This window comes from Brachionichthys hirsutus, chromosome 10 (genome assembly GCF_040956055.1).
Source record: "Brachionichthys hirsutus isolate HB-005 chromosome 10, CSIRO-AGI_Bhir_v1, whole genome shotgun sequence".
Taxonomy (NCBI): domain Eukaryota; kingdom Metazoa; phylum Chordata; class Actinopteri; order Lophiiformes; family Brachionichthyidae; genus Brachionichthys; species Brachionichthys hirsutus.
In genome coordinates this window covers 12,233,946-12,249,826 of record NC_090906.1, presented here as the reverse complement: position 1 = coordinate 12,249,826, position 15,881 = coordinate 12,233,946, and the positions used below count along the sequence as shown (strand labels likewise).

At 43.2% G+C, this 15,881-nt stretch overlaps 1 protein-coding gene across 1 annotated transcript in view; it reads right to left on the bottom strand.

The window, feature by feature from the left end:
- The window catches only part of fstl4 (follistatin-like 4), a 93,035-nt gene extending 89,786 nt beyond the window's left edge, over window positions 1–3,249 (bottom strand). Inside the window, exon 1 of the mRNA XM_068744661.1 lies at window positions 3,094–3,249. Within this exon, the coding sequence (XP_068600762.1) occupies window positions 3,094–3,249 (156 nt within the window). The remainder of the gene's footprint in view (window positions 1–3,093) is intronic.
- Window positions 3,250–15,881: the final 12,632 nt, after the last annotated feature.

The following is a 15,881-nucleotide window of genomic DNA, read 5'->3' as shown; positions in this document are numbered from 1 at the left end:
ATCACAATTTTAAAGTTGGAAATTATGTGATCGCCGAGGTTTACTACGTTCTTGACAAACACACCGCTGCATAATGTGTGGAAAAACACTGCATATTCTGGGGGTTTTGCAAAGTGAGTGACAAACTGGATGATGTCAGCTCACGCATTGTTTAAACAACCATGCAACACTGATGATACAACATCACAAGCCCCGTCTGACAGGCAGCGGTGAGGCAACGGAGGCGTGAACGTGAGATTCTCCCTTTCCGCTAGGTTTTTATATACACAATAGAATCTGCTGCCAACATCATCCAAATCTCATGGTAGTGGGCTGATTATGTCACAGATTATTTCAAGTTTATTTTTCAGTTGTTTTGCAAGCAGCAAAGTTTCATTGTGACGAATCAAGAAAGGCGTGATATTGTTGCACAGATCTCAGACAGCTATGTTGGATGCAGTTTAGACATCCATCGCATTCTGCTGCTAGAGACAGATTGCATAGCCGGGCTATTCAAGCCGTGGCCCCGTCTTTCATAGAGGCCAGGTGAACATGCCTTTTCCTGGCTGTGGTGCTATGAAACCTCGCCACACTGAAGGACCAATGTTCTGACGTGTCCCCTCATTCTCAGGCAACAAATTCCCCTGATCAAAATACTGCAAAGACAGCATTCAGTTTCAATCTGTTAATCAGCAGCCTCCCATTTTGTCTCTGGCCTCCGTAGAGAATCCCTACTGCAGCCTCGCAGGCGTACAGACAAGGAAAAAGCTGATTCTCAAAAGCCTCTGAAACGCCTGCCAGTGTGAAACTGCATTTAATAAATAGTGCGTTATCTTACACGCTACATGCTCATTCACAGTCAGTGCAAAGAACCTCAATAATGTTGGTGCATAGAAATATCAAGTCTCTTCGGTGACCCAAAACCGAAAGGACAATGCAACAATAGAAGTCTCCCACACTGATATACATTTTAAATAATATTAAAAAAGACTGAGAATATCAAGCAAAAACATTTAATCTCTCATCGCACTACACAGGTAAACTTGGATTGTCTTGTCAGTTAACTCATCCCTCTGCTCCGGCTGTGTATGTGTGTGCAGAAAAACGCAGAACAGGAACTCAAGGATTAAGTTTAAAATTATCTAATGAGATTGCCACAATGAATCAACTAAGAAAAGGAACTATAGACGGGCAGATGTCTCTAGGTAGAACACAAACATTGCCAAACAGAAGGAAGCTCAACAAACGAGGACAAGCTGGATGTCCAGGAAAAAAACGAACAAAAGAAATTACAGCCAATAAACAAAAAAGGTCAAAACAGGCAAACAGAAACTACTCACTGCAATGGCAGAGGAACAAACTAACCAAACGAGGGCTCACGCTAGAGGATACGGGACGCCACATGGAACAGGGGGCGCCTGGGAATAGCCGACAGAACTGAGAGGATATTCTGCCAGAGCGTCAAGGCTAAGTAGGCAGGAACTGATTAGGTGAAGATGTGTAACAGGTGAGCCTCGTTCAGGTCATTAAAAAAAGTCAAGAAAATAAGATGAAAAATAGTAAGCAGGAGTATCAATCAACATGGAGTTATCAGTATCTTTAATCCTAATGATACCCATTCCTAGAAGTACAATGATGAGACAGCGCTAATGATTAGCACTTGAAGTTTAATGTTCAAGTTGATTATATCTATTCAAATTTAAAAGGTACTGATGGAACAAGTTATGACTCACTACAAGTTAAAATAGCAACTGTGGCTTTGGATTTTTATGATAATTATTATGATTTTAAAGGCGTGAGAGGGATCATTATACCGTACACACGATTCATTTGACCACCTCATCAATACTGGAGCGCACTGATTAAAGTTTCCATTATTTGAATGAATCACATCGGATTTATAGAGGCCTGACACCTTCACATTTATAAGATACTGCCTGATTGGAAAAAAAGAGGTAGGCGGAAGAGGAGGAGGCCAAAAATATCTGAAATGATCACTGCCTGTGTTCATCTAATAAATATATTCATCATCATCATCATCATCTATCTATTTATCTACACTGAATTCCCTGATGCCAGTTGCTCAGAAAAAGGGACCTGTCTTCTCTGAGTAAATCATCAGTGCAACAACAAGCTACTCAAGGAGTCAAATGGAATGGAGCCGGGGGGTCGGGAGTACTTTCATGTTTGCAGTGAAGCTCAGTGGCACAGTCTGTCCTCTAAACATTTTCCTTTATTCAAAGTTGGTTCCCACCTTCCAGCGATAAAGTCAGAACAAGAGCTTCAAAAGCAGCCACTGATATGCAAATCAGCCATCGCAGCCGGGACCCTGCGTGCCTTCTGAATCTGGCCGTGCATTACTTCAGAAATATATTTAGAAATATGACTTGTGATTAATCACATCCCATAATTTGATTTGATTTTAATTGTTCCAGTTATTTATTTATTTCATATATATATAAATATATTGTATGAGTGCCGCGGTACAAAAGCAGGAGCTGATGACAAACCAGAGTCTTGTGTTGAGCAGAGAATGTGTCATCTACTGCAATAATAATTACTGTATTGGATGGCCATGAATGCTTTATGTAATAACAGCCAGCACAAATCCTCTATCTGGCTGAAAGGGTTTCTTGAATCGTGAATGACTGGTGAACAAACCATCTGGGTGGGAGTCGCCCCATTACTGAAAGCCGAATGACATGGAGAGGTTCTTTTCCCTTTTCCTTTAGTTAATAATACATTAATACATACCTCTGTGACCACTTTACCCTGAGCTTTACTGCATTTAACCACTCTTCAGCTTCATAGAAGCAACTCCTTAATAAATCACCAGCAGCACCGGATTGCTGAACCGCTACTTTGAAATGTACAACTTCTGCAGAGCTACAATTCAGCATACAGAGGACATCATGCCAGGAGTGCAATTTCAGTTTCACCCGCAACAAAGCGCTTCAAATTTGACGACAAAATGTGTTTTGTTGCACCATTTTTTGATTCACTTCATCTTCATCTGTCATCCTGATCTGATTCATGCTTGAGGTGATTGATTTTATTCCTTTAACCTGAGTAACTTGAGGTGATGTTCTCAGAGGGAAGTAGAATGGTGTTTACCGTGGAGTGTGGTTCCTGCATGGAGGTGTGGGGCACGCTGGCTGTGTCCATGCCAGGCCATCCTCGCCTGCTGCTCTTGTGCCCTTCAGCCAGCCAGCACCCTGAGGTCCCCAGCAGAGCGGCCACAGCCACAGTCCAGACACCCAGGCTGTCCATGAGTGTCCACCTGAGTGAAGCAGCAGAAACGAGCACAAAGAGCATCAATTTTACACAGCTCTTCAAATTCATCAAATTAAAGCGAGAAGTTTTTTCTTTAGTTGTTTGTTATATTTTTGGAGGACAGCCAGCCTGTCACGGTTAAGCATTTTAGTTTGCACTGTTTTTCTGTTTTACCTTTTGGATGTCTGCCTGTTAAGGATAAAAAAAAATTGTATTCAAGAAATTAAATGATCTTTGTTCTCCTTGTCTCTGCATTCTGTGGGTCCACACATAACAGATTCTGGCTTTGCGTTGTGCTGCACTAGTGTTTATTTTTATATTGTGTCCATTGTGAGACTAAACCTCTCCGGAAAAAAAACTTTGCATTTTATTTACACTGCCGAGAAATATTTAATGAACGTCATAAACGCGCTGACTTGTCTGGTGTTATCAGCTAATGCAGGCGTTTATGACTGTGCTACGTGTCGGGGCAGATTGCTATGTACGCTTTTGTACTTTCGGATAAGGTGTTAATTGTTTTTAACTAACGGGCTCACGGTTTATTGTGTGAATATATTGTGTGTTATACTGCAGAAGCAGTCTGAAAACAAATTCCATCATGGCCCATAAAGTTTGCAATTCAACTAAAACAGTCTGTGTTTATTCTCTGGAATATTAAATGTTATAGGCGTGCTGCTTCTCACCTTGACCTGCTGTGTCCTGCCAAGCTGCCTGAAAAAAACAGGGTTCACTGAGTCATGTTTAAATTTGGCTGTCCCGCAACTCCGGAGAGGAAAAAAAAAACTGGGTTCATTTTGTTAAATGCTTCACCAGCAAGCTGCAGATTGTTGCTGAGCACCAATCGGTGCACAATAAACCCCAAGACTAACGAGTGATCATAAGCTAAAATGCACGGAAATACGCCAACGTCCTGAGAGGAAACGTTGAGTCAGGCGATAAATCTTGGCAAGTTCTTCGCTACAAGTGACTCCACATTATACTTAGTCATTTGACACAATGGTTACATAAATATCATGATTAGCACAGCTTTAATTAGCAAGTATAATGAGGAAAAATGGCCATAAAGTATCAAAGGTAATAGCGCTTGGAGGAACAATTGCTCCGTTCCCTGTTGAGACTATGACATTATTCAATTTACTTTGTGCAATGTATGGCAAAAGAAAATGGTGGATTGCCCCCTCCGGGTTGGGACGCAGGAGGGGGGGTGACTTACTGCCTCAAGCGAGGTAGTTTTTGTTTTTTGCGGACCTGCTCACGAGTGTCGAGAAAATGGAGCGTGAAATGGACACCGGCGTCAGCGGTATAGCAGGCGTTGCATTGTGCCACCGTGGTAAAGAGAGGATGACAGGCAGCGCTCTCCATTCTCCAGATGATCCGTGTTACAACCCCCCCGCCTATGTTCATGAGGTCAGGGTAGTGACCAAACAAACCCGATAGGAGATACAAACAGTCAAAATGAGCTTCCTTCGTAGGGTGGCCAGGCTCTGCCTGAGAGAGGAGGAGCTCGGACATACGCAGGGAGCTGGGAGTTACAACTGCTGCTGGAGAAGAGCCAGTTGAGGCGGTGTGGGCATCTGATCATTAGGCCTCCAGGGACTCCCACCCCCCTTGGGGTAGATCCAGAAGTCTCTGGAGATATATACAGACACAGGTAGTCGTCGGCTTTGGTCGTAAGTCGGCCCATGTTAAATTATTGTAATATATTATGCTGTGTAGCAGAAAGGGATAATTTCCTCGGGACCATGGTATCCTGGCTCAATTCACTCGCTCGTTTTCAGGAATGCGGTCGTAAGGTCGAACAAACCCAAGTCGACGAGTATCGCTACATCAACGTATACCGAACGCACTATACATAGCAACGTAACGCTGGCCTGTTCACAGACATGAATGGGATTGGTCTTTGAAAAAAACAAACTGTACACATGCCAGGAGAAGAACCCACCGCATCATTCCGCTAGCTAGCCTGAGGCTAATGGGCCCTCACGGATGAGAGCTCGCCCTTGTGAAATTAAACACTAAATGAGATCTGCCAGTCACTGTTTTAATGTGCTGTCTGGCCCTGTGGCATTGGCCCCCACACACATCCATACGTGAACACACAAGATGACACACTAACGCAGCTCCAGTGACGTGGAATGAAATTAGCATTTTGAAACGCGTCGCTCTGGTGAAAGTCGAAGAGTGAGCTATCGTTGGGCCAGCATATTAAAACAGCCTGACAACACCAAATCAGCTCTTTAAAACCTTAGAGCCTTCGGCGGATTTGTTCATATTAGACTTGTTCACTGAGGGATCTGCATTCTGAACAGACTCGATGCCCTGGCAGTTAAAAACCATGTATCTCTCATATATCATGTATCTTTCTTCTGAACTTCCAATTGTTTGGGACGAAAAGTATAGTTAAGTCATTTAACATCTATAGAGCTGCTATTTTCAGTCACTTCGTATATATACTGTGGAAAAAAAATATATTTTCATCGTTTTAAGTTTGAAAAGATTTCTTCATGAATGCATCCACTGCCAACCCTGGCATTGAAATCTGCCTCTCTTCAACGGCCAATTACTCCGGAACAAAAAATGGTAGGAACACACCTTTTTATCCTGATGAAAGAAGAGACTTTAATCTTTCATTTGTTTCGGTGTTTGCATAGCCATAGTAAAGAATATTCTCTGGGGCTTGGAAAATCGGGCAAAATGAGCAAAAACTGGGGCACTCAGCATATAGCTGAGCTGAATATGGCTGGCGCTCAATGAGTTAAAGACTGGCCCATGTTATGTTCCAAGCAGGAATAGAAGAGGCGTGCATTCAGGAAATGAGAATACTGTCTGAAGGTGGTGGCTGCGGTGCAATGCCCAATTTCAGCGTCATTCTTCTAATAAGCAGGCCGGGAATCATGCCCACAGATAAGAATCCATTTGAGCAATAAATTACGTGATCTACCCCAGAGAACCACATTCAAAAAATTTAGAAAATGTTTGCTCCAGCAGAAGCAAATTAGTCAGCATGCAGCTTGCTGTCTCAGATCCATACCTGATATTGCAGACACACATCACCATTAGCTGCAGTCTGACAGGTTGGGTGCTCTCCAGAAGAGAGCCAGATGTTTTCTAATTCCTCACAATGATGGTGGGAAAGATACAGCCATTAGTGTATGCTTAGAAGACTGAATCGCTTAAGTAGCAGAAGAATGGCGAGCTCGGGTCCATCCTTCTCCTCCGGTTTTCCTCTCTCAAACAGACACATTTGTTTGTGAGAGGGTGAGGAAAAGATGGCGGCGGACTTCATGCATTTGATGAAGGGCTACTTGCTTTGTTGCTGCTGAACAGAGAAATACTGTTTGTATCAATTGGAATATTTATTGCGTCGCAGCGCTCGGTCTGGCGTCGGACCTTTTCTCGGCTCGCACTCTTGGCAATCGTGCAAACACGCCGGATACAGAATGTGGTCGGCGTGGATGTCGGTGCTCGAACTGTTTTGTGATGCTACTGTTTGCATGGCTGTCCATTATTTCCCCCTGTTTGCTTGTTTGTTTGGCTGCGTTCCCGTTGGTTGGTTATTTGTTCGTCTTGTGTTTCTCCAATCCCTCGCTTCTGTTTTTGTGATTACAGCCGGGACGCCGCTGACAGGGGCGTGAACGAGATGCACCTGAGATGGATTCCAAGCGATCATCCTGGCTTTTTTTAGTTCCTGCTCTTCTGCCCGCCAGGTGATGCTCCAGTTTAGGATTTAAAATTAGATTAGATTAGATTAGATTAGATTTGAGCATTGTACAATGCTAGCTGCGCTAACCTTGTTTATAAAGATAATATATTTACGTTTGATTACCAAAGTACTAGACACCATTTGGGAATTTTGGTCGGCACATAAAATAGTAGTTATGTTGTTGACACTGACACCAATCCAAGCAATCCGGTTGTGCCATGCTTCCCATTCTCCATCCCAGCTCTCGCTCCAGGTAGGTTTGCTGTCACGGTTACAAATGGCACCTGCAGTTCCATAACAACAATCAGTTCCTGCTCAGCAAGGCTTCCTTCCTGCAAGTTGCTGAGTGTTTAAAAAGATGACAAAGGATAGTGGGAGGGACACAAAAAGAAAATACGACATGCTGAAGCCGTGAAGTTGGACCATCATTGGAAGATGTGCATTGTATCGAGGTAATAAACTCTGTGTTTCAGAAGCTATTCTCCAGTCAAGGTTCGATCTATCTTTATTAAAAGATTTTAAAGAGCCATATGTTTGATCATCTTAATTATGCAGCAGTTCGCAGTTTTAATGGCATAAGCCCCAATTTCTTTGGGAAGAAATTGTTGAAATGAAATAAGAGAAACTTAGTGCATGTTTGAAACTCATTCCGTTCGGGTGCAGCATCTATATTTTTTCTTCTTTATTTCTGTGTGGTTTAGAGAGACACCGGAGAGACCGAGGGCGTCAATCTCTCTCAGCCACACTGAGATCACACGATCTAACCCTTATTATCTTCCAGACACTCGAGGTGAAAAGGATATACATCCTTTCTTTTCTTTTTTTTTTTTTTTTATGATAAATCTCACAAGGCTCTGGAGTGATGTTTCCCTAAAAGGATTTACACTGCGCAGTAGCCTGAAACGATAAGGTTATGAACTGTCATTCCCCGTCCCTAATGCAAAAGGCTCATCAGTGCTGGCCCTCTGAAAGCAGACATGGTGTTGACAGCACAGCAGTTAAACAGGGTCACAGCGGAACGGCTTAAATTGATCAAAAGCATGTCATTTACAATAGAAAATATGATGGAAAGTGTGTGTCAGTGGAAATTAAAGCTGAGGAAATCAAAAAATGTCATTGTAAATTGTGTGTACAGAACCCCGGGAACAAATATTGACATATTCAAGGACGCATTATTGGAATTAATGCCAACAAATGGAATGTCAATTTAAAATTACATTTATTACCAAGTTGTTTTTGCAACTGGAATTTGTCTCATTATATTTCCATAGAAGTAGAAAACAATAGCCGTAAAAAACACCAACAAAGCACAACATGAACAAACACGAGCAAAAACAGTGATGCCATTAAAAAGTGAGGGAAATAATGTGTTAGCTTAGCTTCTGCTGCATTACCTCAAAATACTTATCGTCATGCTCACTTTGCCTCTTTCTGTCGCTACACCAGGCCGAGACCCTCAAGCTTAAAGAGGAAACAATCAACGGCTCCTTCTTTTTAACTTGTCATCTTTTCTACTTTCTAACTCAAGATAGATCTTGAAAACTGGCCTTTTCCCTCGTTAGATTTTACATCCTGCTCGTCAGTCCTGGATGAAAGTAGTTGGGGCCTGTCTGTCTGACAGGATTGTGTTTGCTAATTACAGCCTTAAAGAGATCTGCTTTGGTAGCAGAGAGAAAATCACCTGCAAAGGGATAAGAGGCCATTCAGAGGAGCTTTGTAGAGACAAATGCGATATTGGTTCACTGACGGGACCCACTAGAACAGTTGGGTGTTGTTGTTTGGAGCATCGTTCATGGTGGCAACTGCCAAGAAAATCAATACATGTGAAAAAGGAAAGCATTCATCTCTAATATTGCATTCTGGGAATAATATGTATACAGCACAGTAAAACACAATGGTACTAAATGCCCATGAGGCACCGGCTTGAAAACTCAAACGACACACCATGAAAGCTAAATCTAATTTAAAACCCATTTTGGTCACAAGTCTTCAAACGTGCAGTCCGTGAGCTTGCAAGGTCAAAGGTTCACAGAGCAGTTGGTTTGTTGCCATGTCTGCTGGTTCGTTGGCCTCTCCTGCTCCAGTTTATTTTGTTTTCAGGGGTCGATCAGAAAAAATATGTCAAATCTTGTTTTAGAAATGTAGCCTGTAAGAACTTCAGAAAACGTTTACTTGTTTTGTTGTTGTTGCACTAAATCTGTTAATTAGCGAGTAAAATGTGGCGCTCAAAAGAATGCGTTTCTGATGCTATTATTTCAAAAATAAATGTGGACCACATGATGGAAGTTTATTTTTGACTTTGGACGAGTTCTGTCTGGCAGAAAAAAGTCTCCGCTCAAATCTCCACTTTCATTCAGGGCTGATAAGAACTTTATATTTAAAATAAATAAATACAAAATATATAGTTTATACCTGTAGATGCATCCATCTGTGTTAATAACTATCAAAGGTGTCAAATGTTTCTATTTGACATGTTGGAAAGCTCAAGATAAATTAGACAGCAGCGTTTTTACTGCATTAAATTGAATTAGCTGCCATATCCAAATAACCTTGAGTCAGACCACTTTGTGTGATATTAAAAAAAGCAAACCTTAAATAAAGGACCAACATTTGGCAGTTTTAAGTGAAGGATGACATGAAAGAGATGGCGGACTAAATTTGCAACAGAAGACAGATAGGCCGGGCGACCTTTCTGCAACCCCTTTTCATATTTCTCTCTCTCTGTCTGCTGACTCTTTCTTCAGTTTCCTCCATTCAGATAGAGAATGCTATTTGCTCAGAGGTGTGCTGCTGATGCTCCAAGCGCAGCTGCTGTGTTCATATGGATGCAGCCGTAAAGGTCATCTCTCAAAGTTCAACATTAGTGATAGGAATTTTAAGTGAAACACGTTGCCAACAATTGGCAGCCCTCTATCCGGTGACATACACACACACACACACACGTACATATATATATATATATTTAAAACTGGATTGTCAGACCCACAGTGTAAATGCTGGAATCAGCACAAACAAGCATCACCATCTCTAAAGCATTTTTAGCTTCTTTTTTTTTGGAAGGTGATGCTTTCATATATTTTTGGAAAATGTCTAAAGCGAAACAGAACTGTTTAACCTGAAAAAAATTAAAAAGTGGGTTTGATTTGCTTGAGGGGATAACATTGTTGTGCGTAAATACACACTTCTAGTGATTAGACGAGCTCTGCATGAAGTTCAAGCAAAGGATTTCAACTGTTCACAAGCGGGGAATTGTAACTGATGTGGAAAAGTATGTTTCCTTCCACTTGAGTCTTTTATAGCATCGCTATCCAGGACGCGGCATGTGTTGATTCTTAGAACTGGCAGCCATGCCACGTCTGCACCGTTATTAGGAAATACATTTGAAACCAGGTTTGCTCACATGATGATTTTGCTCGCTGACCGAAACTCCACATCTGCTAAAGAAATGTTTGTTTTCATATTTCTCGACGCCGGCCAGCCCCATCTTAGGTTTTGCTTCAGTTCTCGGCAGTGTATTTTTGTTGTTATTATTCTGAGATGCCCGCCCGTCCATTTAGCAAATTTAATGAATTCCTAAGTTTGACTGATATTCAGGAAGCAAGCTGTTTAAACTTTTCCTGAGTCTCCGTCTCTGCTTTCTGGGGTCCGCATTCAGCTCGCGCTGCATGATGGTATGAGAACAGATGACGTGTCAGCACTCCATCTTTAACAGATGCTCAAATGATGCATGCATGCGCATGATCAAGCATCGGCACTGCAAGCTGCTGGAATCTGCTCCAACCGGCAGCATTTGAAATTGTTGAACGTCGTGCTGTTGCAGAAAAGCCAACTAAAGCATACTTTCCACCAGCTTCACTCAAAAAGCCAATTATGCTGATATATCTGGATTCTGTCTGCAGACACACTTAAAGTGATAACTACAGTCAGAATGCCATCTGTGGAAGTCGAGGAAAACGCTCCCGCAGTTTGCTCATATAACCAAAGCCTTTATTTCCGTTGGTACCATTCTTTATTTTACACACATGCTCCTCTAAGCTGGTTACAGCATCTGCAGGGAGGGAGCCTTATTCCACTCTAATGACTGGAACGTCACAGCGAGGATTTGTTTTGTGTGTGTGTGTGTGTTCACACACCATTGTAGCTGAACAGAAGTGTGTGAGCCATCCCTCTATTAGTCTGCCTCTCGAGCACGACGAGCAGCCGCAATCTGCCGGACACTGCACCGTATTGGCTCTCCGTGAGACACCTAATAAGTTACACGCCAGACTGCAAACCGCAATAACGCGACTGAGTCACGACTCTGGGGCACATCGTTATTTCTGCACCGTAACTTTGAGCCAAGGTTTGATTGCAGAGCAGCTCCGACAGGGTTCAGGGCATAACGCAACCACCCAAAAACACAGAAGCCTGACGCTGACCTCGTCAGTGATTTCAAAGCCACCATGAGAGCTGATTGGATGTTTCTGCTTTGTGCTAATGTGATGACGTTGCCCTTTTCTTTGACGGCATTTAAACTGTATTTGAGGGAACTGACTTAAGTGCCTTTAAGCTCACGTTTTCCGATGCCCGTATTTTCTGTCACAGATTTACTGAATCATCCACGAAAAGTGGCTCCAATTGGATCAAAGCAAAATCAAATCAAATGTCTGTTCTTTTCTGCTCACATTTGGTGTCCGCCTGCTTGCCCGTTCGCTTCCTTTTGCAAGGATTAACTTGGCCGAAGGTCGTAAAGTCACAGTAAATTTCGAGTTCACAGCTCGCGCCAATATATTTTCAAACTGGCACAAGGGCAGGATATTGATCCAGAAGCATATGTTTGCATGTGTGCCGGGCTACGTGTTTATATGTGAAAACTATGGCTGAGTTGAGCCGGAGAGGGGCTGTTGGCAGCATAAAGCTGAAGGATTGGATTCACACGCAGCCTTTCGCAGATAGCACGATGATGGATGGCGTAATTCTGTTCCAGGATTCTGGCGTATCTGGTTCCAGGTGGAGCGGAAATCCAAAAACAAACCCAGAGAGAGAGAGAGAGAGAGAGAGAGAGAGAGAGGGAAAGGCAAAGCGTGGAGTAGAAGAGTAAGAGGCTGGAGTGTTTTCAGCACCATGGAAAGCTCCGGCGCTCCAAGCGCTGTTTATCGCGGCAGCGTGCGCGCCGACCGATCCGCACTTCCCGGTCACGGCGGTTTTGTTGCCACTCTTCCAGGTCTCTGGAGACGCTGAGAGGATTTTCCCATTTAACATAATCAGATTGTTCAGGAACCCCCTCCTTATTCTTGATGCTGGGAAGGATGCGTTACAGACGTGGGTCATTTAAAGGTAAAGTCCTTCCCGGCGTTGTGCCAAATAAATCGCTGGAATGGATGGAGCGGGAATCAGTGTCCCAACGGGGGGGGGGGCTGCGTGTCTCGCTGTGTTATCATTTCAGTCCCTCTGCTGCTTGAGCAAACCTGGCGCATCCTGACGCTGGACCATTTATCAAACACTGCCCGGCTGTGTTGGAGGAGGCGAAGCCGCGGCGCGCTTATGGCACCTGCTCTTATTTAATGATGAATTACATCTCGCGCTGCGCGCGACAGGGACGCCCGGCTGCGTTCTTCAACACTGTCAATCACTCCATTGCGTTGCTCGTTGCCTTTTATTAATGCACTACTCACAAACTAGTTCCAATGGAAAGCACGTCGCCGCCATCCGCTCCATACTTTCACTCACATTACCTGGGCATACAGTGACGCACGCAGCAGCGCCATGCAGTCAAAAGCAGGCAAACTTGTAGAAGAGAAACTACAGATAAGCCCGTAAACAACCTTTACGCACCAGCAAACAGCGATTCCATCTTACCTGCGCTATTCCGAGGCAAGAAGGCAGAAAGAAAGGAAACTGGAGCAAACGTGCCACAGACTTCCTCGCAATGACGCGTTCCAAACTGCGCTCTTTTAGTTCCACTCCTCTCCTCCGGCTCAGCAGGGCGTCAGGGCGTCAGGGCGTCTGGCGGATTACGGGCTGGTGGGTCGGCAGCGTCCCAAGTCTCAGCGGCGCGTTTCCATCCTCCGGCTCCTCCGGCTGGTTTCCTCTCAATGCTCCGATCCTGCTCTGCTTTATTTCAACTCCCCTCCGCTCCGCTCTCCTTGTGACGTCAGCCGCTGCGCGCCAAATGCAGTGAAGCTGCATCTGCAGGCTGCGCGCCCACTTGTGCGGTGTGTGTGTGTGTGTGTGTGTGTGTGTGTGTGTGTGCGTGTGTGTTTAAGAGTAGTTGTTTTTAATTGTGTTGAGACATTAGTGAACAAAACAAGACGTCAGATCATGGAATATGTTCAATTAGGCTCATGTATTATTAGACATAGTATAGCAGTAGTATAGTAGTAGTAGTATTAACCAGTTAAGTAAAGACATTTATACACCCATATTTGCTATTTATCATGCACATTTTCACCCGGATAAAAACAAGGTATAGTTATGTGTCTGTCAAGCTTAGAGCATTTTCTGCATTTAAAAACAAATTAAACAATTGAGTTAGAAATTAGTGGCAGGTCGATTTTCTTCTTCTGCACCCCTTTTAATAAAATAGCTAGAGGGCATCGTGGTACAATAAGACCTTAGAAGGATGGTGGTGTCCACATAAAAATTGCATGTGGAGCTAAAACATTAATGTCCAATGTAACATTTATCAAGACAATGAGAAAAAAAAAGGTTGATAAAAAAATAAGAGACAAAGAAAAACCCAAGGGGGGGAGTAAAAGCAAAGAAAGGAACTTTAATCGCAAAGTTGCAATACTCCATCCCAATGCTGTAGGGTTCAAAGAAAAGAAAGAAGAGCATACACAGCGGGGCGTTTAATTTATGTAGTTCAGCATGTAGCAGCTCAGCCTGCAGTAACAGGTTGTGTCTGATAATGAACACTCCCTTATAGCATAATGACGCACAATCAGTAAATGCTGCCTTAAATTCTTCATGCGGCTTGATGGAAGTCAGTTTAAATACTATTAATCTGGATACTCTTAAACACAGCTGTGTAATTAAGTTTTCATGTCTGCATTTAATAAATAAACACCACTTAATTTTCCAATACAGGTATAAGTAATTGAAAGGGTCGTGTGGCATTAAGTACAAGATGAGATAGCTGTGTGAAGTCAATTGGAAATTATTATCATTATTATTGTTGTGGTCATTGCTTTTGATGTTATTGTTAAATAATTATTATAATAAAATTGTTATCATTATATTATCATCAATTGTGTTTTATATACATACTGTAGATGTGTGTGTGTGTGTTTGCAAACTTACAATAGGTTTGTATTTAACATAGTATTCTCACACATTTATCAGAATCTAATTTACACCTTCCTAGATTTTTGCGAGGGCCGCCTGGAAACACACAAACAGGAAGTGCACACACTACTCTTAACCTGTATCTGGGCCATTACAGTGGAAATGTTCACATCCACATTATTGACAAATGCATATCAGATCTACTCATAAAACCCGACAGCTCCCCGGCGAAATGCAGAGACGACCTCAGACCGCTGTGGGCGTACCCTGAGCGGCAAATCAATCACACCTAAATGGTGCAAAATATGAATCGACCCCTGAGGGGCTTGTGCAAACGACAGTCCGTGCGTGACATTGCAAGAGGAACAGCGTGTGCGTTTTACCCGCAGCTACACCCATGGCTGCACAAACTGAGTTTCAGACTAGCATGTGGGGACTTAGCAGTGACAGCAGTCATCATTATCTCTGCCATCATTTGCTCAGGAGTGTTTGTACTCGCAGTCATACTTCAGAAATATAACATCTTCTCCCCTCAACCATAAAGGCACTCAGGCGTGTGCCATGCAGCACTAAAAGGTCTCTCTTACGTAGCTGCTCCCTCAGAGAGAGAAACAACAGGAGATAGAGCCATAACTCTGCTTTATGCCCTTTTTGCTCTTCTCACCACTGGAAGTATTGATTTGATTCACACACACACACACACACACCACACACACACACACACACGTCAATAATTTACTCTATTGAGGCCTCTCATGATACGCTTAATATGAACTCATGCTGTTTAACTGCTTCTAACATTTATGCATATGTATTGTTTAAATATAAATTGTTCCACATGCATGTTCTGAACCTGAACATGACATCACTCTCAACCTCAAACATTATCACACAAACGCAAACAAGCAACCAAATGCTTGTTCCGAATTTACCGATGACAAAAAAAAAAAGCTCTCATTCAGATTGGTGCGCGCAAAGACAAAAGCAGTAGTTACTTCATCATGTGGCTTCAGAGAGCTCAGGAAAACCTGTTGAATCAGCTGTTCCATGAAACAAGCTGCCACCAGAGAGAGCGAGGCAAGCGAGCCTCTCTTTAGCCTCCAGCCACGAGGCTTCTCACAGAACAACCAGGGCCTTTGATTTGTTGGGCAGCCTCCCTCACACACACACACACACACCTTTTATAATGGTCTTTCTTTCCCCTTTCGGCCCAGCTTCAATTCGATGGCGGTGGGGCCGCCAGGTTCCCCAGACGACCATTGAGATAGCGCTAACGGATGAAAGCAGCAGTAAGACACTAGCAGTAATGGCGCTACAGCGCCGGCTTACAGACCATATTTCTCCCTGATGGCTGCGCCTCCGCCTGACACCTGCAGGGGTGAGCTGTTTATAGAACATGTGAGGAGAAATCTTTGCTTTTTTTTCCAACGAGCACACATGTAAGAGACATGAACAGATTTACTGTTATGCACGTCCACGGAATATTTAAATATTTATATAGCCAACAAGCAACGTGCATATTATAAGACAGAGGGAGATGCAAAAAACACGAGAAGGTGTAATGCTAATAAAAACAATTTATCTTTGATTATCCTGATGGGAGGTGTTAGGAAAAAGGCCTCAGCACCTCCAACCAGGAGAGGGGACCAATCTCCTGTCC